General features: G+C 45.1%; 1 protein-coding gene across 1 annotated transcript in view; it reads left to right on the plus strand.

The window, feature by feature from the left end:
• Lama1 (laminin subunit alpha 1) overlaps positions 1-27,480 on the plus strand; it is a 130,227-nt gene that overhangs the window by 53,859 nt on the left and 48,888 nt on the right. Inside the window, exons 10-29 of the mRNA XM_036173624.1 lie at positions 455-615; positions 1,630-1,770; positions 2,983-3,156; positions 4,796-4,897; positions 5,204-5,415; positions 6,191-6,302; positions 8,767-8,877; positions 12,218-12,345; positions 14,551-14,637; positions 15,429-15,640; positions 17,443-17,549; positions 17,838-18,018; positions 18,752-18,888; positions 19,851-20,087; positions 21,070-21,213; positions 22,016-22,195; positions 23,278-23,463; positions 23,993-24,120; positions 25,577-25,697; positions 26,729-26,866. Of these exons, the coding sequence (XP_036029517.1) occupies positions 455-615; positions 1,630-1,770; positions 2,983-3,156; positions 4,796-4,897; positions 5,204-5,415; positions 6,191-6,302; positions 8,767-8,877; positions 12,218-12,345; positions 14,551-14,637; positions 15,429-15,640; positions 17,443-17,549; positions 17,838-18,018; positions 18,752-18,888; positions 19,851-20,087; positions 21,070-21,213; positions 22,016-22,195; positions 23,278-23,463; positions 23,993-24,120; positions 25,577-25,697; positions 26,729-26,866 (2,999 nt within the window). The remainder of the gene's footprint in view (positions 1-454; positions 616-1,629; positions 1,771-2,982; positions 3,157-4,795; positions 4,898-5,203; positions 5,416-6,190; positions 6,303-8,766; positions 8,878-12,217; positions 12,346-14,550; positions 14,638-15,428; positions 15,641-17,442; positions 17,550-17,837; positions 18,019-18,751; positions 18,889-19,850; positions 20,088-21,069; positions 21,214-22,015; positions 22,196-23,277; positions 23,464-23,992; positions 24,121-25,576; positions 25,698-26,728; positions 26,867-27,480) is intronic.

A 27,480-nucleotide genomic window follows, 5' to 3' on the forward strand; every position in this document is an offset into this window, starting at 1 on the left:
AACATTGACTGCCGCTGTGATATGCCCACTCCCCCATCATTAGTGGGTAAACCTTGGGTTTATTCGTACCTTCTGGCTGTTATGAATAACACGCCTGTGAGCATTCACATAGTTCCTTTTGTGGGTGTGTGTTTTATTTTACTCTGGGATCGGGAGTGGATTGCAGTGTCCCATGGTAGCTCTACCGCTGAGTTTCAATCTCAGTGTCTCTCTTTACACCAGCACTATAGCAAACTGTGGCCTATAGGACCATCTGCATAGTGTTTAATTTGAACAGAGAGAGCTGGCGACATCGCATATGTGTCGTCCATGGCTGTGTGAGAGCAAGGAGAGTGCCTTGTTTAGTTAGCTTTACCAGAGATTCTGCTCAAGGAGGTTGCAGTTTGCACTTGGCAGCCCCTGCTTTAAACCCCAGAATTTCACGTTGGGTCAGTGCTGCTGTTTTCTCCCCCAGGGAAGTGGCCAGGTCAATGTCCGTGTAAGGAAGGTTACACAGGGGACAAATGTGATCGCTGCCAGTTTGGCTACCGGGGTTTCCCGAACTGCATCCCCTGTGACTGCAGTACCGTTGGCAGCGTGAATGATGACCCGTGCTCAGAGCCATGTCTTTGTAAGGTGAGTGTGGAGGTCAAAGAAGCCTGGGGTATCTTCTGGGGTTCTCCACCCCACTGGCTCAGATGATCAGGTCTTGTGCAGAACAGAGAGGTGTAAATAGAATTGGCATGTCACAGCAAGCTGGTGCCCTTGGATTTAGATGGGCACCTGGCATCCTCTTTCATGGCACCTCAGTGACTTCTTAGATGAAACCCAATGCTGCATGCCATTTCCTTGGCATTGGCTTAATTCTGTGGCATTGTCTTCCAGCTCTGAGTTTGGAGGAGAACCAGGTAAATACTGAATTCCCCAGAACTCTAATGAAATGGAGATCGGTTATCTTGAATTTCTCTTGAGTGAGAATTGTGTAATCATAGGAATGTGTACATGGGGTGCCCGAGAAGGGTCTTATTTGGCCAGAGGATATTAATAACCGTTTCCCTGGAATTCTTGAGATTTCCTGTTTGTACCTTATGTCTTATTCCCAGGAACGCAGAGTCTTCACTCTGTGAAAATAAGCTTGGGGTATTTATAAGTAAAACAAATAACCATATAACCCTCTTTAAATCTTAAAAAGTTTGTACAAGCAAGGCATGGTTGTGTATGCCTGTGTTCCCAGTGCCTAGAGGGGCTTGAGAAGTGGAGGCCAGCCACCCTGAGCTACACAGTAGACCCTGTCTAAAAAACAAAAACAAAAACTAAAACCAAACAAAATGCAAATATAAATAAATAAGCAAATAGCTTTGATTTAATGAAAGATTTAAAACAAAACAAAATTATGTGGTGATCAAGCGCCAACATCTGAGACTCGTTCTTGGTCACAGAAGCAGGTCAGTTGTTTGTCTGAGGTTCCCCATTCATACATATCAGCTGTCTGAGGTTCCCCATGTACTGTGAATATTCATTTAACTGACTACTTATTACCTGGTTTTGTGGCCCTCTCCTTACCAATGTCATGTGCATGCCATTTTTTCTGTCTCTCTGGATACATTGACCTTACCAGCTAATCTTTTTTTTTTTTAATATAACTTACAGAAAAATGTTGAAGGAGAGAACTGTGATCACTGCAAGCCAGGATTCTATAACCTGCAGGAAAGAAACCCCCAGGGCTGCTCTGAATGCTTCTGCTTTGGCGTCTCTGGTGTCTGTGACAGCCTCACGTGGTCCATTAGTCAGGTGGGAGACACTGCGAGTTGGTTAATGATTGGGTCCTGGAGGTCACCTGACCAGCTGTCCCCAAGCCCTTCTCTTCCATTTGGAGAGGCCAAGGCACCGACCCAAGGCAGCCCACTCCTGGAAGCATCGCTGCCATATTTTCATTCAGATTCATGGGTTTATTTTCATATACATTTGCTAGTTGAAATAATTGGCTGGAATGGTGCTGTAGAATAGCCCTTGTTTCCATTTCTTCTGTAGGACACATTTGGGGTCATGGGAAGTTTTCATTTCAAAGAAGCTGGGAGTGGGAGGCATTCCAGTGCTGGGAGAAGAATTGAGCACAGATGGCCTGGAATTGTAAGGATAGGCAGGGTATGGGCTATGAGGCTCTGGGGCAAGGAGTTGGAAGTTCAGTGTGTGATGGCTGGAGGTTAGGGAGGGGCTACTGGGCTCTGGGCTTAGCCAACTACTGACCATTGTGGTCTCCACACTGGGAGTGGGGAGCTTTCATCACCCCTGGGCAAGTGACATGTTGGCAGTACAAGGTCTGAGGTTTTTATATACTTTTCATCATTTGGCTGTAAAGCAAGACTAACAAAGAAAAGATAATTAGAAATAGGAAGATACGTGAATCATGACATTTATAGACTGAGCACCCCTCAGCTAAGATGCTGGGGAGCAGAAGCATTTTGGATTCCTTTTTTGGAATAGATGATAGATAGATAGATAGATAGATAGATAGATAGATAGATAGATATTAATTCTTATCTCATGTACACCTTATCCACATAGTCTGACTACAGGTTTTGCATCATGTTTTGGGTATACCTGTTTTATGACTCAAGTGAGGTCAGGTTTCCATTTGTGACTCTAATAATTCTGGATTTGGGGGCACTTGAAGATTAGGGATATTGAAGTCGTAGTAGTTAGTTTGTTCTTATTAAATATCTAAACTATGTAACTGTGATCTGCATGGTTGTGCTCTTCAGTGGTGTGTAACTGATGTGGGTTGGAGGTGTGTACCATGTGCTCAGCTTGCCTGCATTCTCTGACTAGTGGGAAATCTCTCCTTGTACTTCAGTGATGGCAGCCCTGTTAGCTCTGTCTTGAGCATAAACTCGTTCCCTCTGTCTGCTTGTTGCAAAGATATTTACGCAGGACTGGATGGAATCTAAGGTGACCTTTATGCCATATTCTAAGGTCTTTAATTTTTTTTTTTTTTTTTTTAAGGTGACCAATATGTCAGGGTGGCTGGTCACTGACTTGATTAGCCCAAATATGATCCGGTCTCAGCAGGATGCACTGGGTGGGCGTCATCAAATCAGCATCAACAACACAGCTGTCATGCAGAGGCTGAGATCCATGTACTACTGGGCAGCTCCTGAGGCCTACCTCGGAAACAAGGTGTGTGGGGGAGGGGAAGAACAATGTCCTGCTAGAAATCTCAGAGAACACTAAGAACTCAAAGCACACTTCCTGGCCACAAGTTTGCTCCTGTTTACAGCCTTTGTGCATACCACACCAAGCAGTAGATCCCTTCCATCCTTATGGGACCCTATATTACAATATCCCATCGTCCTCTGCTCTTCTGCCTCTGGTTCCTCAGTCTTGTGAGTCTCACTCTCTTCACTATGACTGACTTTCTCCTTTATTCCTCTGGGTCCTTGAATAAGTCAGACCTTTACGGAGTGTTAGCAGCAGACTGCACAGGGACCCATGACACAGTCCAGGACACCTAGGAAAAGGCTCCTCCAGGGGAGTGTCTGCTCTGCTCCCTGTTTCTACATCCAGACAAACTGATGTGCATATGAAGGTCACAGAGGACCAAAATAATGCCTATTTTAATTTAAAGAAAATGCAAGACAATGATCTACAGTGTTGATTGTCCAGAGAGCTGATTTCTTATGTCCTCTCATTAACGTTTGGTTCGCCCTCACCAGTGAATTATGGCCTGTCTCTCCAGATTCTGACTAATTAGTAAATACACCTAGGAGGTTTTAAGTAACTTGTTTTAAGGTGACTCTGTACCCTCAAAATAGGCATCTAGTTAATGTTATTACTATTTTTTCTAATTTGTATGTATGTATATGAATATATGTAGAGAACTACCTGCCTGCCTGTCTCTTGATCTGTCTGTTTGGGGAACAGAGTGTTGCTGTGTGTCCCTGGCTGGCCTTGCATTTCCACTCCTGGCTCAGATTCCTAAGTACCAAGGTATAAGTGTGCACTGCCACACATGGCCTAACTCGTAGTTTATAATTGTACAATATTTTATATTATAGGATCTTAACACCAGAGAGCTTTTTTAAAAAAAAAAGTCAGATTTCACAATTGGACCATTGCAGTCTGAATTTTATGTCATAGTCCCTAGGAAGAAACTCTCCAATATACATTAGTTGTCTCTAGCATACACTGACAGACATCCCTCGTATACATTGACAGACACTTCTGGTATACATTTAAAGGAAAACAATTTAGAGGGCTGCCTTTAAATGACATATCTAACAAGCTTGGCAATGAAATGAAGAGGTTCATGGAAGTGAAATAAATGTGGCTGCCAAGATGGCTCAGCAGGTAAAGGTGCTTGCTCCTGAGTCTGACCCGAGTTCAGTCTCCAGGATCTACATGGTTAAAGGAGAGAACCAGCCCCCACAAGTTGCCCTCAGACCTCCACACCCATGCCACGGCACACACCCCATACACAGACAAATGTGTTTAAAATTATTTTTAAGATTTATTTATTTATTTTACCTTTGATTTTTACCTTGGGGACGCTGAGGAATATATATATATATATATATATATATATATATATATATATATATATATATATATATATTTCCTCTGCAAATGTCAAGGATTTCCTCATTATGCTTATATCCACTAAATAGTATCTAGTATGCCTTTAGTGTGAATTTCCCGCCTTATTACCATCAGGATGGACGTATCCAGGTGGATCCTAGCAACAGTTTCCCCTGATTAAAGGCTATAACTGATGTACCCTGGTCCTCACCCTCACTGTACTCTCACTGTACTCTTCCAGCTGACGGCATTTGGCGGGTTCCTGAAGTACACAGTGTCTTATGACATCCCGGTGGAGACAGTCGACAGTGACCTCATGTCTCATGCTGACGTCATCATCAAGGTGACTGATTCACATTGATTTGCTGTAGAGCTTGGGGTATGATGGAGTGGCACACACATGAATACGTGTGTGTGTGTGTGTGTGTGTGTGTGTGTGTGTGTGTGTGTGTGTGTGTGTGTGTGTGTGCATGTACAACTTCACATATACAATATAGAAAAGAATACAGTTAACTGCCCCTTCTCTAGTAACTTTGGATTGGGTCATATACTCCATTACATGTTTGCTGTAAGAACTTGGTTGCGGGATACAGAATTTTAATTTTTGGTCACTAAGTTACATTACATTCCTCTTGGTTTCCTATGCTAGGGAAATGGGCTTACTCTGAGCACACAGGCTGAGGGCCTGTCCCTGCAACCCTATGAGGAGTACTTCAACATGGTTAGACTTGTGCCTGAGAACTTCCGGGACTTTAAAACCAGAAGGGAGATTGACCGTGACCAGCTAATGACCGTCCTGGCCAATGTGACACATCTGTTGATCAGAGCCAACTATAACTCTGCCAAAATGGCACTCTACAGGTGTGTACTGAAGGGAGGGAAGCAGATTGCTGCAGAGGCACTTGTAGAAAGGACATCTTGTCTTTAGTGTTGCATGTGTCAAGGTTAATATAAATATGAGGGGTACAGTTCTAGGAAATAGGTGTGCTGGAATTGCTTCCACGAATGTAATGTTGCAGACACTAGGCGTGCATAATGACACATGTGTCTCGTAGGAAACAGATGGTTTTAGGTTCAGGAACCTTCAGGGGCAATGCTTCCAAGCAATGGTTAGTGAGTTAACAGCTCCTGAACCATTTTGCTCCCCTGGCTCTTCTCTCCCTCCCTTTCCCCTTCCTTCCTTCTCTCCCTATCTCCCTTCAGTCCTCTGGTGCCAATGGCCTCGGCTTTGCCAGTTATTTGAGCTACTGAATCCATCCTTGGTCATTTGGTTGCCTTGAGGAGGTCAGTGTGTGGAAACCAAGTAGAAAATTGCTGCTGAAGCAAACCTGGGAAAACCCAGGGGTGGATCGTCTCTGAATGTACGACGGGGCAGCTGGTCTTAGGGGGCAGGGTGCTTCCATCAGAGCTTTCCCTTGGCAGCCCATGGGCAGTGGCACTTCTTAGAAACAACTGTTGGAGCACTCCCACAGGATACTGTTGGCTGCCAGAGTGCCTGGTAGAGACGCTCAAGGTACTCAAAGACACCGCTTTTCCATTTCCTTTAAACTAAACCTTTTAGGAGCCTATCTTCAGTGAAGGGTGAGAGGTCTCTTGCAAGCATGAGAGCTATATAATGTCCCTTGTCTGTTTGCAGGCTGGATTCTGTCTCTCTGGACATAGCAAGTCCCAATGCTATAGACCTGGCAGTAGCTGCTGATGTGGAGCACTGTGAATGTCCCCAAGGTTACACGGGGACCTCCTGTGAGGTACTGATGGCCTCTGCTGGTCTCCTCCTCTCTTTAATTTCCAAAGGGGAAAACTTGTGTGTTGAAGTTGATATGATGAATGCTTGCATTTTAACTTTTGAAAACTCGCATGTGGCTTAGACTTTATTAAAATATGGGACTGCTGGGCATTATATTGTTTTTAGAGTGTGTCCTACTCTTGTAAAGGACCTGAGTTCGGTTCCCAGCACCCATATCTGGCAGTTCATAACTGCTGTAACTCCAGCTTGAGGGGGATCCAATGCCTCTGATCTCTGCCAGCACCTGCACTCATGTGTACACACACACATCCCCCCCACGTGATTAAAAATAAACAAATAATTAGATTCCTTGGCAGGGGTTGACTGGTGTACCTCGAAGTTCCTGGACTCTGTGCAGCTTTCATGCCTCAGTCAATAGGTGACTTGCAGTGCTTATAATTGACTGTGCATCTCTAAGAAGTATCAAACTTGATTATCCGAATATTTGCAGTCACACCTGTGAAAGACCAGCATAACTTTGCATAAGCCAGAGCCATCTTGAGGCTATGTAGTCCTCTAACTAGTTTACTCTAGCTGTCCGGACCTTACATGGCAGCAGCACAGGTTCAGCATCCATGGATCGAATCAACCTCTGAGTGGGTATATTCTCCAATGATAACATTGTACCTTCCCTGAGTATGTACAGACCTTCTCCATACTATTCCTAAACAAGATAGTATGCTGTTTACTTGCATAGCATTTATATTTTATCAGGTATCATCAGTAATCTAGATGTGTATTAAAATATCTGGAAGATGTGTATAGATTATATAAAATATACTATCTTACATATACTATCATACTTCAATATTGTGGCATCCATTGGGGTCCTTGAGCCAATTTCCCCACAGAGATGGAGAGATAGAGAGAGGACTTTCTTTTTTTCTTTTCTTTCTTTCTTTTTTTTTTTCTGAGACAGGGTTTCTCTGTGTTGTTTTGGTGCCTGCCCTCGATCTTGCTCTGTAGATCAGGCTGGCCTCGAACTCACAGAGATCCACGTGCCTCTGCCTCCTGAGTGTTGGGATTAAAGGCGTGCGCCACCACCACCTGGTGAGAGATGACTTTCTATAAAGATGAGTCTATACTTTATCAATAAAAGTATTAAAATATGAGCAGACCAGATGTCTCAGCCTGTAAAGGTGCATGCTGCCCATTCTGAAGGTCTGAGCTTGATCTCTGGGATTCACATAATGGGAGAAGAGAACTGCACATTCACACACACACATACACAAACACATGCACACACATATGTGTTATATATAATATATATGTGTTTTAATATATGTTACAAACTACTGTCTAAAGTTATCTATTTTGAAAAAGGCCAAATCCAAGCCTTCTGTTTCCACATCTCTTCAAGAGACTGATGAGCTGGCTTTCAAAAGGCCAAGCCCTTGGCATCTGGATGTAACAAGGTCTTGGAGATGGATACAGCCACCTTTGAGTTATCCCAAGGACCCACCAGGTGCTGCGTAATGATGTCCTGCATTTGCTGTCTGTAAAGCAGACATTCTTGGAGATGCCCTGAGAGCCAAATGCACTACTGTACAGAAGCAGATGTCTTCCCTTGTAAGCGGGAGCAGTGAGTGTCCTTGGATGACCACATGGCCTCTTTGGCTTGATTCCACAGAAAGCACACCTGGGCTCTTCGTTTAGTTATACTAATGCTCTGTGACCCAGGCCTGCCTTTGAACACATTCAGTGTTTGATGGCAACCATGAATGCTTTGTAAGCAAAGGAGGTGGCAGGCTGGGAAGTCAGGGGTTGAGTGAAAAGAAATCCTCTAATGGAAAACAGAGGAGAGAGGATTCCATCAGTGCTAGTTGATGATTGGTGCAGTGGTGTCCATGAAGGCCCAGTGCTGACCCAGGGCATAGCCTTTAAGTTCCTGTGTGCATGACTCCACTTCAAAAGAAAACATGTGGAGCCTTACCATGTGGGTCTCCAAGACCAGCTCCTTAGGTCTTCTAGCAGCCAGCAAGTTGAGGACGTGCTTCTACATGCCTACAGGTAGCCTGAGTGCAACGTTTTTGCACGCATCTATAAATATATATTTACAGAACTACATACCAAATATGTTAAATGTGTGTGAAATATACTCATTCACTGAATACATTAAATAGATACTAAATAAACTTGTGTTAAACGGGTTGGCTGCACAGCTCAGTAAGTGTACTGAAAGGCACTGGGTTGCACACTTAGTTAAAGTGGATGTGTTTTAGGACATGGAAATAGTATATTAATTAAAATGTTTGAACATTGGAAAGGAGAAATATTTCCCGACTTGTGGAAAATCAAGTAGTTTACTTTTCAAGTGCATTGGAAAGAAGATAGGTTGTGTAATAGGTGAAACCACACATTGCCTGATATACATGCAAGGTCACATTTCAGAGCACAGACTACAGACAGGTGTCTTTCTCTTGCAGTCCTGCCTCCCTGGCTACTATCGAGTGGATGGGATACTCTTCGGAGGAATCTGTCAGCCCTGCGAATGCCATGGCCATGCATCGGAATGTGACATTCATGGAATTTGTTCTGTGAGTTTAGTTGCTGACCTTGTATGGCCCTTGCCCTAACTTAGTGTTTGCCATGTGTCATGGGCAGCGGCTGCCCACCTCAGCTCTGACTGGGTAGACTCTAAATTCACATCCATGTCTTCAGATACCTCCTGTTTTTTTCATTAACCTACTTTGCACATTGTTTTAGTGGAATGAATTGAGCATCTTTAATCTGAAAATTCAAATTCTGAAGCTTGTTGATCTGCGACCTCCCATCACAAAGGAGAAGTCCCACACCCATTCTTTTGTGATGAATCAGTCAACACACTTGCCTACTGAAATTATAGTTATGTCTTTACTTTCAGGCTATATAAGGCATACACAAAACGTAAGTTGTCATGCTTAGAATTCGGTTTGATCCTCAAGATACTACTAATATATATTGTATATATACATATAAAATAGATATATACTAAATGCAAATGTACATGCAAATATTAAAACCTTCAAAATTTGCAAGTACAAGTAGAATCATAAAACATGATAAAATCACATTGTGCCATATGTAAATTTATAGTTAGTTCAGCTAAATCCTATAAACAAGAACCTTTTTCATGAGCAGCATGAGTTGGAACAGGGCTTAACAATCACGGTTAATTGTGAGTATGAACTTTGGGGCCAGCACAGGGCAAAGTACAGTACTTGTCTAAGTACAGTCAGGAATTCCTTCTTCCCTTCTGCCTTTAAGGAGGCCACCCTCACCCTCTGTGCTGAGATGGATTCATTGTTCAGGGAGTATGAAGTGTGGATACTAATAACCTGTGCCCTGTTGTCTGGACAAGGAAACCCCAGCCTCATGTTCTTTAACAAACAAGATTGACTGAGTCACAGGACTATGGAAAACTAATTCCCAGGCCCCAAGAGAAGCTGCAAAGCCTGACATCCTGGATTGCCTGCTTTCTGGTTGTTCATTGAGCAAATCCTCGTTTATTCTGTTTGCGTCTCTATTCTGGACACTAATCACCCACGGCAGCTGCATGGAGTGTCATCCACTGGGTGTCTCAGTCACTCTAGGATGGCTTTCCTTCAGAACCTGGCTCCAGTGCCTGGGGGAGGGGGCTGTTGCTCTATTCACATGTCTTCCATCATGTGGGTCTGCCAGCCCTACCTACCCTTAGCCCCGGGGTTCCTGCCAACATTTGAGGGTGGCCAGCATGTTGAGGATGCATTTCTAGCAGGTAGCATAGTTAGAGATAGTCTGTATATAAAGATTCCTTGTGCTTCTTGTAAATATGTGGTTGCAGAAATATGTATCAAATAAGTTAAGTGTGTATGAACTGTACTCATCTACCATATATATTAGAGACCATAGGAACTGATGTTAAATGAGCCTCACATATTTACTATGTCTGGTAACTACTCTTTTGTGCTCCACTTCTAATACATAATTTCTGGAGCTGTGAATACTTTTTAGAAACTGTTTTAGACTTAGAGGGAAGCCACAGCATACCAAGTCCCTTGGTGTCTTTGTTAAGGTTTCTCTTGCTATGAAGAGACACCATGACCATGGCAACTCTTCTAAAGGAAAACATTTAATGGGGTGGTAGCTTACAGTTTCAGAGGTTCAGTCCCTTATCATCATGGTAGGACATGGGTGGCGTGTAGGCAGACATGATGCCGGAGAAGGAGCTGAGAGTTCTACATCTTGATCTGCAGATAGCAGGAAGTGAACTGTATCACCGGACATAGCTAGAGCCTAGGAGCCCTCAAAGCCCACCTCCACAGTGACACACTTTCTCCAACAAGGCTACATATACCTACTCCAAAAGGCCTCAATTCCTAATAGCCCCTATGAGCTTATGGGGGCCAATGACACTCAAACTACCACACTTGGGGAATTTGGCCAGCATCTGAATACTAAAATCTCACATCACAGTGGCACCTGTGTTGGTGCCACGCCATTCACTCAACCATGTGCTCTGTTCCCATCGCATCAGTGTTTCCGCTCCTGTGTCCCTTGCTTCCTCTCTTTGGTGCTGGCTCACACTTTGTAGTACTCTTAAAGAATGCTAGACCCTCTGCTGAGTGCTTTCAGCTAGGATTTGTCTCATCTGATACCTCCCTGTGATTTCACTGGGACAGGACATTGGGACACAAGGAAATAATACACCTTCTCAGAGCATCCAGGGGACCATAACTTCTCTGTGTCTGCTTCTGGGGAGGCCGGCCTGAGTGTTTCTGATGAAGGATAATCCACATGCACCACACTTTCTCTAGTCACATCTGCTGCTGGGCAGACTCTTTCATTTATCTGGGAAAGGGTTAATTTTGCCTCCAATTTTGAATCCTTGTTTCAAATGAGAAGTTTCCTGGGAACAGTTTGACTTTGTGCCTTACTGTGTGTGTTTTTTCTTCTTCTCTTTTTGATTGCTTGTCTGGCTCAGGGTTTGCTGATTTGGTGGTAACTTGGGGTTTGCTGAGCTTCTAGACTTAGTGGGTTTATACTTTTACCACCTGTTTTTAAAAAGCCTTGAATTTGGAAATAATTTTAATCTTACCCCCAAATTCTTTTATTCAAGAACAAAAGTCATAATGCCTACCATTTACCCCAATTCTCATATGGTTTGTGACTCCACATCTGCTTTATTCATCCCACATCTGTCTCATCATGTAGTGACTGGTCTAGCCAATCAGATCAAAACTAAGGAGTACATTGAATGCATTATGGCCAGTTATCCTTAAACCCTTCAATGTGCACACCATGCAAACAAGGGCCTTAGTGCATTCATTACCTGGCATGAGTTTAGCACTGATATTCTGCTTTTATAATCTACCGTCCATTGTTTAGTTTTGTCCACTTAACACAGATGCATCCCATATAGTATTTTTCTGACCTTCCACTGAGGTCAGGGAGCAAGTTGTATTGTATGTCATGTCTCTTTGGGGTTCTTTAAAGTATTGCCACAGTCCTATACATTAAAAACAAGCAAACAGAAACATCCGTCTGTGGGTTCCAGAGATGACTCATGGATTAAGAGCACGTCCTCCACTTCCAGTTGACTTCCCAGCAGGTGGCTCACAATGTTCCCTATAAATTCAGCCCCAGGAGATCTGATGGCATCTTCTGATCTCTGTAGATGCCTGCACATGCGTGTGAATACAACTGCACACAGACATGCACACGTATATGCATAATTAAACGTGTAAAGCCTGTCAGCTGGAAACAGGTCATTCTTCCCTCTGTCATTCAGGGCTCACATGCATTTTAGTGTGTAACCTGTCCTTGTTTTCATTTTCACTTGAAATCCAGCTTGTTTGTGGATGAATCTGAAAATCCTTTCAGTCTGAACTGACTCATCTTGTCATGCGTATGACCTAGGCATGTACACACAACACCACAGGGAATCACTGTGAGCAGTGCCTGCCCGGCTTCTACGGGAGACCTTCACACGGGACGCCAGGGGACTGCCAGCCATGTGCCTGCCCTCTCTCCATTGACTCCAACAAGTAAGTCTCAGCCTCCACTGGCTGGCTCTGGCTGGTGTGGCCAGATCCCTGCTGATGTGCGTTCTCAGGTCACCAGGCAAGATTGTGGCATGTATGTTGCTTGTCATGAGTGACAGTTGAATTGGATGAGAGACTGAGTGTTCTTCTTATTAAAGACCTGGTGTATTTAATAACATAAGGGAAGGTGTGTGACAGCAAGGATACACACATACTTTTCTCCTATCTCATGTCTGCCTTGCATCTTTCCAAAGAATACACTTGGTGGTCAAGACAGTGATGAATAAGACATTGTTCTCAGGTTTGATGAGGTTTGATCAGATGATCAAATTGTGAAAATGTGAAGCTAAATCTATCCACTGAGTCAACCACTTTATATTACATGTCTGCTGTAGACTGGGTATCAAAGCAGGTGATCTGGAGATCAAGCTCTCCATCCATGGCTGCTGGACCCAGGCCTTCAGTATGGTCAAGACTGCAATGGAGGCCAGTCAACCCCACAGTGGGAGTGGATGGATTGACGGATAACTCTGGAGCAGCCCTGGCCTCAGATATGATGGAAAGGGGATTTATTAACTGAGGAAACTGAGTATGCAAGTCAGGAAACTGTAAACACCCCCTCAACCTGCTTGAGGAATTACAGGTGATCCTGAAGGAGAAAGCAGGATTGTGTTGGGGAAGATCTTTCCAGAAAATCCTTATATTCATGCTGGGACCTGTGAATCCTGCAGGGTCTTAGTTTGAAATCAGATTTTCCCTCTCCTTATGCCCCTCCCCTCCCCTCGCCCTATACTGATATTATTCCTCTACCCATTACCAATGAATTCCCTCCAGGATTTCTGCTTGAAACTCTGGTATATAGGATAATACTGTTTTAGACTCCACTACTGTCATGAAATCCTTGAAGCTGGGCCTCTTAAGAAGAAAAGATATTCATGTAGTTCATTCTGGAGGTTCAGCTTCTCCTAAGAGCCTCATGGTGATGGCATCGTGGTGGTGGCACATATGTGAGAAACAGGTCACATGGCACAGAGAGACAGGTCACATGGCATAAAACGAGATTGAGGATTGGGTTGACTCTTTTGTAATAGCTTGCTCTCTTGAGAACTAACATAGAGGCATCATAAGGACCTTAATCCTTTCCAAAGGCAGTGCCCCTAATGACCCTACTTCCATTTCTCAACATCAGCACAGTGGGAGGCAAACTTTATGCATAGGAAACTGAGGAACACACTCAAGCCATTCCAAAATGACAGTAGAGACAGTTAATCATTACTCATGATGACATGGTGAGATACTGTTAGCCTTCATTATTCAAGTCCCTCCAGAACTTCAGCAAGCAGTGTGTGTGTGTGTGTGTGTGTGTGTGTGTGTGTGTGTGTGTGTGTCTGTCTGTCTGTCTGTCTGTCTCTTTCTTGTCTCTCTCTGTATCTCTGTCTGTCTGACTCTCTTTGTAGTGGGAAGCTGACAGAGAAAACTTTCCAGCTACATCTCTCTTTCTCGATGTCTTTGTTTCTGTCTCTGACTCTGTGTGTGTCTGTCTGTCTGTCTCTCTTTCTGTCTATCTCTTGTCTCTCTCTGCACCTCTGTCTATCTGACTTTCTCTGTGTCTCTGTCTCTCTTTCTCTCTGTGTCTGTCTGTCTTTCTGTCTATCTCTTTCTCTTATCTCTCTGCATCTCTGTCTGACTCTCTTTCTCTGTGTCTCTGTCTCTCTGTCTGTTTTTCTGTCTATCTCTTTCTCTCTTATCTCTCTGCATCTCTGTCTGACTCTCTTTCTCTGTGTCTCTGTCTCTCTGTGTCTCTCTGTCTCTGTGTATGTGTGTCCCTGTGCGAGTGTCCAGAGGAGCTGTCTTTAGAGCCTGAAAAATTAGTGCTAACAAACCACAGTGGAGAGAGGGAGCTAATCCAAGTAGGCTTCTTGGAGGAAGCAAGGTTGAACTAGGCAGTGCAGATGAAGCAGTTAGTGGTTAGCACAAGATAGGCAGAGTTGGGGAGATGTGAGTGTACTGTGAGCCAAAGGGCAGAGAGGGAGGAAGCAGTAGATGATGAACCATGGACAAAGGAAGCTGACAGCTAGGCTAAAGGCTGAGAGAGAACCTGTTGAACCATTTGTTAGGGCAGATGGATCCAAAAATAACTGTTTTAAATATTTAGAAATGAACAGTATCCACTGGAAAAAATCACATTTCTTTCAAATGTTTTGACAGTTTCAGCCCCACCTGCCACCTCACTGATGGAGAGGAAGTGGTCTGTGACCAGTGTGCCCCGGGTTACTCAGGAGCCTGGTGTGAGAGGTACTGCGACCCTCCAACCCCCATTCCCCAAAGCAGCCTTAATGATTTCAAAAATCCAGTCCAAAGTTGATGTCTTCGTCTTAAATATCTACAAATCTTCACTGTTAATTGACACATAGCAGTTGCCCAGACCATGTAGATATGGTGCGATAATTTAATGTATGAATACAATGTGTAGGGGTGGACACTTAAAAGATAGAGCTTTAAGTGTGGCCTTGGCATCTTGGTGAGTGACTTATTTCCTCAGACCATGGAGAAAAGCAGGATGCCCATGGAGAGAACAGTGTTCCATCTCCCAGAGTACATCTCTGTTCACAGCAAAGATGTTAGGTGAAGGCAAGGCGGGGTCAGTAGTCATGGTCCTCATGTGTCTAACTATTCCGTTGGCCGGACAACAGTTAGGGCATTGGTGGTTTGATTTAAGAATCATCTTCTGACACCCAAAAGCCAGTCTTGTGTTTTCCCACATGGTAAGCCTTGGAGGTCTGCCTTGCTTCAGCTTGTCAAGGGCTGGGAGACATCCTGAGTGGCCAGGAGGAGGTCAGAATGGGCTACGGACATGGCGGCACCTCCTCTGGATTTATGTTCGTTTTTTGTCCTGCTCCCATTTCACAACAGGCGAGGAAGATTTGTGACTGTCTGGATGGGGGTGGGGGGTCATCTCTTTTCCACTGCAAATCTTAAGAGAAAGAGCCAGTCCGATTTATTAGCTGCCCAGGGAGTCCCTGGCTAGTGGGGTAATATCTTGAGCCATCTTATTTATTAGGGTCTGCTTTCTATCCTGGCTACAGATGTGCAGACGGTTACTACGGAAACCCCACTGTGCCGGGGGGAAGCTGTGTACCATGCAACTGCAGCGGCAATGTTGATCCCTTGGAGGCTGGCCACTGTGACTCTGTCACGGGAGAATGTCTAAAGTGCTTGTGGAACACAGACGGCGCCCACTGTGAAAGGTGTGCAAACGGCTTCTTTGGAGACGCTGTGACTGCCAAAAACTGCCGAGGTGAGTGTGTGAGCAATGTGGGCACAGCGGTTCTGTCTTTGTCAAAAGGACTTAGCCTCGAGGAGACCTTATCTTGGACATGCCTGGTGTACTGATGGCGGGTCTCTGTTGGTCAGATGTAGAACTGATACTCAGTTCCTCCCACTGTGCTCTAGTGGCTTAATTAGCTGTTATCTCTGAAGGTCAGAAGTCTAGAAAATACTGATCCTTCATTATCAGGGATGAGGCTTTCTAAAGCATGGTCGTGGAGTATCCCAGCGGTCTGCTATGCTGATTTGCTAAGTTCTGTTTGGAGCCTTGAACTTAGGGATGACATAAAACCACTCACTGAGACAGTCAGTTTCATGTGCCTGAGGTGATCAAGCTTTGGGGCTAATACTGGAGCCCTTGGCATTTGTATTTTTGCACAGTTCAGAAAACTCTTTATTGTTGGAGAATTTTAAACATGCATACAATGTACTTTGATCAAATTCACCCTAAACCCTCCCCTCCAACTCCCCCATCCTCTCCAACCCCTCAACATCTCCAACTCCCCCATCCTCTCCAACTCCCCCATCCTCTCCAACTCCCCCATCCTCTCCAACTCCCCCATCCTCTCCAACTCCCCCATCGTCTCTTAACTCCTCCCATCTCCCCACCACTTCCCCTTCACAATTTAATGTACTCTGTTCTTAAACCACTGAGTGCATTTGGTACTACTGCTGTGTGGATGGAGTTGGGGCCATCCACTGAAGCATGGACAGAGAAAAGGGCGCTGTGTCTCTGAAGCAAAGGAACCTTCTCGTAGCCATGGGCTACCAATAGCTCCTCCAATAGCATCATGGGTCCCCTCTCTGGTTCCTGCTGCAGTTTCTGCTGCCTTGACCTGGAGTAGGTCTTGTTTTTGCACAGTCTTAGGGAAGGGATGCATGAGGGAATAATAATGCCACTTAGATATTTTGATAATATTTGCTAGTCTTTCATTACAGCATAGAGATAAGGTGGTGCCAGCCATACAGAAAAAAAAAAAAAAAACTTGTGGATACACATTAGGAAATAAAATCAATCATGACATTGGCCATCAACCTGAACCTCAGTAACATGGACACCTTGATTTAACATACAGGGAGTGAGAGGTCTGTGGGTCAAATTCTGAAGAAAGATCCTGTAAGATGAGTTTAACCCTTGAGCTCTCCTAGAGACTCTGAAAAGTGACACACTAGGAAATAAGAGACCAGGGAGATGTACAATAAAGAGTTGAGGTTGATGGACATACTAAGGGAAAGAGAGGGCTAGGGAAGAGGAAAGCTGGTAAAGAAACATGCCTTCAGAATGATAGGGTGGGGGAGGGAGAGGGAGGGATACCTCAAACCAGAGTACATTTAGCTATGTGTTGATGGGGGCAGGCTGTGTGCTGAGGTTAGGAGTCATGTGTAGAGGCAAGCTATGGAATGAAAGAGTAATTCCCTTCAAAAGAGCAGCAGGGAATGGGGCCACAGGCGTGCAGTGCAGTCTCTCAGGATCTCAGGCAAGGCTGTGGCATTGCCCACATACACCAAAGAAAACAAGACTGGAAAGTAGCCAGGTTCTTAGGCGTAGTGGGGTTAGCCCAGACGCTGATCCCAGCCCTGTCTCAGGCCCTCAAGTCTCCGGTATCCAGGGCCAATGTCCCTCTGTTGTGGTTGCTTCACAAACTGTCTGTGAAGTATGTTAGCTCTGTGACATGGCATGGTGAATGTTGAAGGCTTTTCCTTTGGGAATTAAAAGGATTTTATTCTAACCATGGTTTTTGAAAAAAGCATTATGTGTCTTGTGTGTCCTAGCCTGTGACTGCCATGAAAATGGCTCCCTTTCTGGCGTGTGCCACCTGGAGACTGGGCTGTGTGACTGCAAACCTCAGGTGACAGGCCAGCAGTGTGACCAGTGCCTGGTAAGACATATGCTGATCATGGCAGGCCACTCATTTGTTTACCAGTGTTGTGTGATTGACACTTAACCTGGGTCCACGGGAACTTGAATTCACGTGGGACGAACTCACTCTTGGCCAGTCTGTGCAGTACCTTCCCCTCAAGAGAGCATGCGTGCAGTGTGCTCAGGAACAGACATGTACTGAGAACATGATGGTTCTCTGGAGCATCTTGTGTGTGTGTAACTTGGAGAACATTACAGTATGTGTGTATGGGCTACTAACCTATATTCTTCCTCTCTTGTGTCATAGCCTGGCTATTATGGGCTGGACACAGGGCTTGGCTGTGTACCCTGTAACTGCAGTGTGGAGGGCTCCACATCAGACAACTGCACAGAGGAAGGCCAGTGTCACTGTGTACCAGGCGTAACTGGGAAAAAATGCGACAGGTGTTCACATGGCTTCTATGCGTTCCAGGATGGTGGCTGCATACGTAAGCTCCTGAGCTCCTTATGTTCCCTGTAAAACCTTCTCTGTGACCTTCCTTGATGTCAGGATAACTTGTGTGAAGTTCCTTCACTTTCCTCTTGTCTTTACAGTGGGGCTCCATACCCGATTTCTGTTTCTGGGTACAAGCAGGCATTTGGTTCCGAGTCCCCACCTCCTTGTTGTGTTAGCCACGGTTTTTGAAACCCTGATTGCAGTCCACATCCAGTGATGTTTGTAAGGACGGAGGGTCACATCTAACACAACAGTAGGCAAATGATGAGAACCTGGTAACATTAGAGCAGCGGTTCTCAACCTTCCTCACGCTGCTGCGACCCTTTAATACAGTTCCTCATGTTGTGGTGACCCCACCCCCACCGAACTAATAACATTATTTCATTGCTCCTTCATAACTGTAATTTTGCTGTTTTTCTGAAGTGCAATGTAAACATCTGATGATGACCCTCCTCCAGGGGGGTCACGTCCTGCAGGTTGAGAACCACTGTATTAGAGCCCTCTGTTCTTCTGGTCATCAAGCCATATTTGTCCCACTTCTTCCGCTCTGATGACCTCTCTGACATGGAGGGCAGCTACCTCTGGGAGAGATGAGGAGGTCTTGGGAATAGCTCCATCTCTTTTCATGGTGGTTCTGGTCATCGATAAAAGAGAAGTCACTTGTGCTCTCTGTCTCCCCTGAGTCCCATGAGACATCTAAATCTGTGATGCTTCTTTTGTTTTAGCCTGCGACTGCACGCATACTCAGAATACCTGTGACCCTGACTCTGGAGAGTGCCTCTGTCCTCCTCACACCCAGGGTCTGAAGTGTGAGGAGTGTGAGGAGGCTTACTGGGGCCGGGACCCAGAGCGGGGGTGCCAGGTGGGTGCTGCCACCATGCTGGGATGAGTTTCTTCCCTGGCACGATCTTCCTTGTATCCACTGGCTTGGTTCGGAGCAGTTAAATATCTCCATAGTTTATATTTAAAATCAGTACAGCTTGACGCACTGGTGGTGCACCTGTAGTTCACGTTACTTGGGAGGCTGAGGTCGGGGGATTGTTTGAGCGTAGTTCTAGGATAGCCTGGGGAGCTAGACTAGGAAGACCTCTGCCTTTAAATAAATAAACACGTATATAATAGACTCAGGAATAATGCAGAAGAGTAGCATCTTCCAAATTGCTCATTTTGAGTTTTCTTCAAGAAGTTAGCTTTGAAATTGATAGTTAGAAATTTATATCTATATATCTATATCTATCTAAGCAATATCTACATATCTATCTATATAAAAGAATATCTATATAATATACATATATTATATATCAATATCTATTATAGATATATAGGCAATACCTATCTATATCTGTTGATCTATCTCTACCTATAGATAGATAGATAGATAGATAGATAGAGATATTGCCTTTTAAATATATTTTAGCCTAGTCTATATTATATTTTCAAATGGAGTTGTAAATAGGTTCGATAGAGAATTAGTTTGAGTCTGAGAGCTATAGTTTCCTGTAAATAATTTTCTCAGGCTAGAATTGGGTGTGGTTTGGGTTTAGTGGGGCCGCTGTTTGGCCTCTAAAAGAGTTTTGCAGAGTTGATAGCACCATTACGTTCAATTCTAGTTCACAGTTCCAGTGCCTTGTCCACTAGTGTACATGCATGTCCTACTGTATAGCCCTTGTCCCATTGGTCCCTGACAGCACGGTCCCATGTAGGGACACAGGCGGTCGGCTGGTCTGAATACACACTGTGTTTTCCTGGGGTCTCAGTTTGTGCTCTCTGAGGACGTAGTTCTGGCCCTTGCATTGGTTGTATTGTTCTCTTTCTCTCTCTCAGGCTTGTAACTGCAGCATGGCTGGCTCCACGGGTCCGCAGTGTGATGTTCTGTCTGGCCAGTGCCCCTGCAAAGAAGGGTTTGGTGGGCAGAGCTGCGATCAGTGTTCCTTGGGTTACCGGAAGTTTCCTGACTGTGTCCCCTGTGACTGCGACCTGAGGGGGACCCTGGCCGACACCTGTGACCTGGAACAGGGTCTCTGCAGCTGCACAGGGGACAGTGGCACCTGCTCCTGCAAGGTACGTGTCCTGGATCCTCGAGCCTCTGTTCTCTTCCCCTGGCTGCCTCATACCCACTCCTGAGCTTCTGCCTATTTACGTTAGATTCTAGTGACTAGAAGTATGGTGTCAAATACTTCCTTCAACAGTTCCATACTTTGATATCTGATGTTAGAGTCTCCATGTTCTCTCCTGAAATGATGGAAGATTCTTAAAATAAAGTTTTTGCCACTTCTACATGTCTGGTGACTGAACTCCTCCGAACACAGCTTTCTAGGATGCATCCATAGACCGAGGAGTCATTCTTTCTTGAAGAAATACACTAGTTAGCCGGGCTTTCAGGAAGATTTGGGATTTTTCACAGCTGCACTCTTGAGCAGTAATTATTATATATGCATGCAAAAGTAAAGGGAAATTGTATACAATATTTGCCCACGAGGTAAGAGTTGAATGTCATTTTTGAATTGCACATGTGTCTGTTTGGTTTTTTCCCAACATGCTTTGCTGCCAGGTGATTGCCACCTTCTCTCGTCCTCTCTGCAAAGAGGATGAGGAGACAGCCTGATGGCGGTGGGTTGGTGTGGGGTTAGAAGTGATAAAGGAAAGAGTCACGGGTAGCACATTTTGGAAGTGTCTTCCCATATATGCTAGCAACTGTCCTCGCTCCAGTCGGTCAGAATGGCAAGGACCTGGATTTTCTTCCCTTAGCCTGGGGCTCTATCCGGAGGCCCTCAGAATCCGCTGGGGACCATGGGAGATTCACATTAGGCAATGTGTGACTTCCAGCCCCTCCCACCATAGTTTTGACCCTCAGTCACACTTGGGGAGCTGTGCTGTGGAAGAGCAGACTTCAGTTAGAGATGTGGCCGTGGAAGACTGAGTTTAGCGATGCTTGTAGGACAGTGTTTTTTATGACTTTGTCTCTGTGTATAGAAAAGATCACATCTCTTCTTCTTTTTCATGCATTAATTTCTTTTCTTTCCTTTTTTTTCCCCACCTTTAGGAGAATGTCCTGGGACTCCAGTGCAGCGAGTGCCGGGCTGGCACCTTTGCCTTGCAAATTGACAACCCCCTAGGCTGCAGGCCCTGCTTCTGCTCTGGTCTGTCGCAGCTCTGCTCAGAGTTGAAGGGTTATGTGAGGACTCTGGTAAGTCGCATACGCACAGTGGAAAGGGTTTTAGCCCTCACTTGCCTCTGGGAGTCAGGTGGACCTTGAGAGGGAGCAGAGACATCAGAAATTGTAGGGTAGTGATTTGCTTGGTATAAGGTCAGAGAGTTCTAAGCGCTTCTGCCATCCAGTATCATAAACAGCTGATGGCTTTCTATGCCCACCTTCTGCTGACCCATCGAAAGCTTTACTTGGAAAGAAGAACCAACTGCACCATCTCCACATGTACCTCCTGTCATTGATGGTTGCTCAAGGGTAACAATAGCTTGAACCTAATCATAGTGCTTCAGCTCATGCTGACCCAGACGTACAATCTACAGGAAAAGTCTTTACTTCTCTGCCCTAAAATGAAACTACTTTGTCTGGGGACCACTGAAGGATCCATCAGATCAAATCTGGGCTCTGTGTGAGTGTGAGTGTGTGTGTGTGTGTGTGTGTGTGTGTGTGTGTGTGTGTGTGTGTGTGGTGCTGCCCATTTTTGTGTGCAGAAGTTACCAGGAGGATATTGAATAATCCTGCTCTGTGACTCTCTACTCTATCCCCTTGAGCCTGGGTCTTCACTAAACCTGGAGTTAGCTAGTAGCCTGCAAGCCATAGCTTATCCTCCTTTCTCTGTTCCCTGTAGCATCCGGGTTACAGGTTCACATTCAGCCCCACCTGGTGTTTTGCATGAGTGCTGATACTCATGGGTCCTAAGGCTTACATAGTCAGTGCTGTTACTCACTGAGTTACTTTACGGGAACTTAACCTGAAAGCATGTCTTTCTCTTTCCCATGCCTAGATAACGCTGGCCTCCGATCAGCCTCTGCTGCATGTGGTCTCACAGAGCAACCTCAAGGGCACCATTGAAGGTGTGCATTTCCAGGCCCCTGACACCTTGCTGGATGCGGAGGCCGTCCGCCAGCACATCCATGCAGAGCCATTTTACTGGCGACTCCCAAAGCAGTTTGAGGGAGATCAGGTGAGCATACACTAGCCTCGTCCACTCCCTTCCTGGAGAGAAAATCAGAGTGTGCTACCTCTGCCCATCATTAAAGGACATGGCTACTTAATCAATCTTCTGAGTGAGGGTGGAGACATTCTCCTGCCCACCATTAAAGGACACAGTTGTTTAATCACTCTTTTGAGTGAGGGTGGAGATTATTCAGCACTTATAAAAATCCCTGCAAAGGTTTGGATCTTCGAATGTTTTGATTTTTAAGTCCTTTACAGTTTCCTTAATTCACGTTTTTTTTCTCCTTTCTAAATCAATAATTCAGGAAGTCTATACTGTAGTTCCTAGTGGCAGCTGAATGTAATTCTCAATGCTAGGTCTGCCCTGGGGAACTCTTCTAGAGGAAGTGATGGTTGCTTGGTGAGCACTCTCCTATGAAAGGGCACTCGAAGGCTCTGAGAGCCCTTCCTTGTCATTCACTCCGATCTCTGGATCATTCTGGTTTTTCTGGGATAGGGTTCGGTGTGTTAGTCCAGGCTAGCCTCAAATTTTCCATCCTCCTGCCTCACTGTCCTGAATGCTAGGATAACTTATCTTTTCTACTATGCAGGCTCACTTTGTTCTTTAAATTTTAGAAATCTACCCCAGTGGTATATGGATATGGATGATTTTAATTCAAAGGAGCCTGAAAGTAATTAGAATCCTTATGCTGGTGGTGTCTCCCAATACTACCTTTGGTGGAATCACTGGGATCATAACTTCAGTCTATCTCTGAGACGATTAATAAGCAGAGTAGAAGGAGTCTGGTCCCACACCACATTTATTTTTTCGAGACAGGGTTTCTCTGTATGGCTTTGGAGCCTGGAGCCTGTCCTGGAATTCTCTCTGTAGCCCAGGCTGACCCTAAACTCACAGAGAACCACCTGCCTCTGCCTCCCGAGTGCTGGGATTAATTAAAGATATATACCATGGCTGCCTGGCCCTGAACACATATTTGTAATGAGATACATTGTGACGTGTAATACCTTTTGTATAACGGCAAACTTTGCATAAAATGTCTTTACACCAAGTCTGCATCACAGGAGTAAGACAAGTGTGTCATTTGTTAGCTCCTGGCCTACAGTGGGAAACTGAGGTACAACGTGGCATTCTACTCTACCCACGGCACCGGCACATCCAATTATGAGCCTCAAGTTCTCATCAAAGGAGGTCGGGCCAGGAAGCACGTCATTTATATGGATGCCCCAGCGCCAGAGAATGGAGTGAGACAGGATTATGAAGTGGAAATGAAAGAGGTGATGTGTGATTGTTCCACATATGTTCCTTAAGGATGTGAACTTCACCGTCAGGGTAACAAAAGTCTAGAGCTAAATGAAAGAGAGTGCAAGTTGACCCTGGGGTCTGACCCCCAGTGGGCTTATCCAGAGTTCTAAGAGTGATTCACATTTCATGGCCTCATGGAAGGCACACTGCAGTAGTGTCATCCCTTACCCACAGCCTTGCTGTCCACAGTTGTGGGTATTCAGGTTCAACCAAAGTCCAGATATATTAAATCCTCTTAAGCTTTACATTGTAGACTGTTCCAAGTCACATGATGAAATCATACCTCTTTTTGCTCTGTCCTGCCCAGGATATGTCACATCCCTTTATCTGGCATATCCTCCTGGTAAGCCACCTGCCTGTTAGGTCACAACAGATCTTTGTCAGTTCATGAACCACTTGAGTAGGGCTGATGCTTATGAAATAGCTGTGTTCTCCTTTAAGGCTGTATGTCTTGTGACCATTTGAACTCTGATTTTAATTGGACACATTTCTCATCCACAGGAGTCTTGGAAATACTTTAACTCTGTGTCTGAAGAACATGTTACGCACTCCGATTTTATGTCTATTCTTAGCAATATTGAATATGTCCTCATCAAGGCATCGTATGGTCAAGGATTACAGCAGAGCAGGTACTCAGAAGCCTCTAGATCAGCAGTTCTCGACCTTCTCAATACTGCGACCCTTTAGTACAATCCCTCATGTTGTAGTGACCCCCAACCATAACATTATTTTCATTGCTACTTCATAATTTTGCTACTGTTAAGAATCGTAATGTAAATATCTGTCTTTTCCGATGGTCTTAGATGACCCCTGTGAGAGGGTCATGCAACCCTCCCAAGGGGGTCATAACTCACAGGTTAAGACCTGCTACTCCAGAGTTTTGAATATTTTCATGGTTTGATGCAGAAATGGAAGATTTGTCCCTTCACTCTAACTACCTACATCTTTATTAATAGATACATCTCTATTCCTTAGCAAAACCTTGTTAAATATTAATAGCTTGTTAGTCACCTTTCTGATGCTGTAACAAAACACCCGAGACAGACAGTTTTGAAGGTGGAAAAGTGCATTTGGGTTCTACATTAGTTGTTTTCCTGTTGGGGTGATAAACACTCTGGCCCAAGAAACTTACAGAAGAAAATAGTTTATTTTGGATTATGGTTCCAGAGGACTAGATGTCCATAACAGCAGGGAGACATGGCAGGTGTTAGCACAGAGAGCCGAGCATCACATTTAGCCACCCAGGAGATGCCAAGTGAGTGAACCCTAGCTGGGATGAGACTCTAACCCCTCAAAGTCACCCCCAGCAGTGTGCTCCCTCCAGCAAGGCCATACCTCAGAAAGGCTCCATGAGCTCCCCAAACAGCGCCACCCACAAGGGACCAAGTGTTCAGTTACACAAGCCTGTGAGGGGCGGGGCATTTCTCATCCAGACCCAACAGGTTCACAGTTCAAGAGGTTTGAGTCTGTGCTTGGCTGACTCCGTCAGACTCAAGCTGCTTACTGCAGAGCAGGCAGGAAGTAGAGAGCAAGTGAGGGGGGTTTGGGGACAAAATATCCCCCTCAAAGGCACGCCTTCAGATGGGGACCATGTGATGAACACTTTCTGGGGGGCATTCCACCCAGACTATCAGAGTATAATTATGGAATTATGTGAACTACAGATTATCCACCTGGCCACGGCAGTAGTGTAACACGGTGGAATCTTGGATGAAATAAAATATTTCTTAAAAAGACTATTAGACCCCTGAAAGCTTTTATTTAGTGGTGGGGGGAGAGGTAGCCATGTCTGTCCTGTCACCTTCTCATCTAATAGCCCATGAGGAAATATGTTCACTGCTGGGCAGCGCAGTATTGGCAAGTGTTGAAGGTGTTCAGGTCCTGACATGCTGGCCATGGCCTTTTTCTGTAACCACACCCTCCTACGTGCTAACATGCTTTGCAACTGTGAGCAGAAGAACTCCATGGAATAGGTCTCAGGCTCCATACAGTTCAGATGCAAATGGTAAACCATGTGCCTTGTTTCTGGAAGTTTCTCACATGTTAATGCTTCTTCTCCCACTTCTTTTCCCAATGGTGGCTTAGGATTGCCAACATCTCCATGGAGGTTGGCAGGAAGGCTGGAGAGCTGCCCTCTGGGGGAGAGGCAGCGTCCCTGTTAGAGCAGTGCGTCTGCCCTCCTGGTACCGCTGGATTCTCATGTCAGGTAGGGAGGCGTTCAGTTCACACCTGTTTCCTGGCTGAAGTGTGTTCATCTACTCAGTCCCACATGGGGAATGGAACACATGAGCAGCTTTAGCATCACTTTCTATCGGTTTTTGAACTTAAAAAAAAAGTTAGTTTTTGTTTACATATACATAAATTCAGATTTATTGTCTCCACCTACTTTTAAGTGTGGAAGTCAGCAGCGTCAAGCTTGTTCATGTGGTTCTGAGGATATACTTGTTCTCCAGAACATTCTTTCTCTTACCAGACCGAAACTGCATCTGTCCAGCCAACCCCCACCCCTCCCTCCAGCCCTTCATCTGCTCCGTATCTGACTGACTGTTCCCCATATGAATGGAATCCTGCAGTATATTCACTTTTGTGATTTCCCCTTTTACTTAGCACATATTTAATACATGCTGGAGTCCCTTCCTCTTTAAGGCTGAATACTAGCCCGTCATTTGGATATGTTCATTTCTCTACGGGGATGTGGGTTGCTTTTGTAAATGCTGCTGTGAGGAAGGGATTGTGAATGTCTCTTCTAGTTCCTCCACGTCTTTCTCCTGAATCTGAATCCACCAGACTTGTTAGTCATGGCTAGCGTCATTTTAATTTTGGGGGAGTGTGCACACTGTCTTTCCTCCATAGCAGCTCTGCACAAGAACTCCACTTTATTTACATCTTCAGCGCTTGTTCCGCTTTGCTGTTTGGATGGGAGGTGTAGGTTTTGTGGAGAGCTGGGGACTTTTGTTTTTGTTGGTGGGAGTGTTTTGAGACAATGTTCTGCTCTGCAGCCTAGGCTGGACTGTAATTCACAGGACTCCTTCTGCCTCAGTTTCCCCACAGATGGGGTCATGGGTATAAGTCACCATGCTCAGCTCTTAGTGTGGGTTTGGTTTACATTTCTTCCCGATAGTGGTGTTACACTTCTCATGAGCTTGTTAGCCACCTGTCTTTGCTGGAGAAGGACATTTATTCTGTGTCCAGATTTTAATCAGCATCCACTTTCTTGTCCACTGTGCCTCCCTTTAGGACTGTGCTCCCGGGTACCACAGAGGGAAGCTCCCAGAAAGTGGTGGCCGGGGACCCCGCCCTCTGATAGCTCCTTGTGTGCCCTGCAGTTGCAACAACCACAGTGACGTCTGTGACCCCGAAACTGGGAAGTGCCTGGTATGTTTGTTTGTGTGGGAACTGTGACCTAAGTTTACGCTAAGTTATCCCTGTGACGTGAAAGAAGACCAGGAACCAGGGAGGTCCTCCAGCAGGTCCTTGCCACGTGACTGCCTCCATCCTGTCTAGAAGACCCTGGAACCGCCTCACATCACTGGGAAACTGACAGGTTTTGTTTTTGCATCTCCCTCAGCAGCTGATGCCTCCTCACTCTAGTCCTCAGTAGCAGGGCTTTGTTTCTCTGCTGCTCCCTGGGGTAGCTCATTCTGCAGGATGGCAGCCCCCAGGAAGCTAGAATCTGTTGTCTTTTAGGGCATTTCCCCATCAACAGGGACAAGGTCTAGAGCTGTTTCCATCCTCTCTCCTCATCTAGTACTTGTACCTTGTCTGTGTCATGCTATGTTGGTGGAACAAGTATTTATTGCAACTTATTTTTGAAGAGATGGCAAATAGTTCTTCTGAAGGAAGACCCATTTGAGAGGTCACGCGGCTCCTAATGCAACCTATCTTCATCAGTTGAAGTAGGAATACAATTTTTAAATGAAAAGGCTCAAACGTTTTCTAGTTGAAAAGTGTCTGCAAAACTAGTTTTTAAAATTTTCATATGGCCGCGA

The sequence above is a fragment of the Onychomys torridus genome, chromosome 23 (genome assembly GCF_903995425.1).
Source record: "Onychomys torridus chromosome 23, mOncTor1.1, whole genome shotgun sequence".
Classification (NCBI taxonomy): Eukaryota; Metazoa; Chordata; class Mammalia; order Rodentia; family Cricetidae; genus Onychomys; species Onychomys torridus.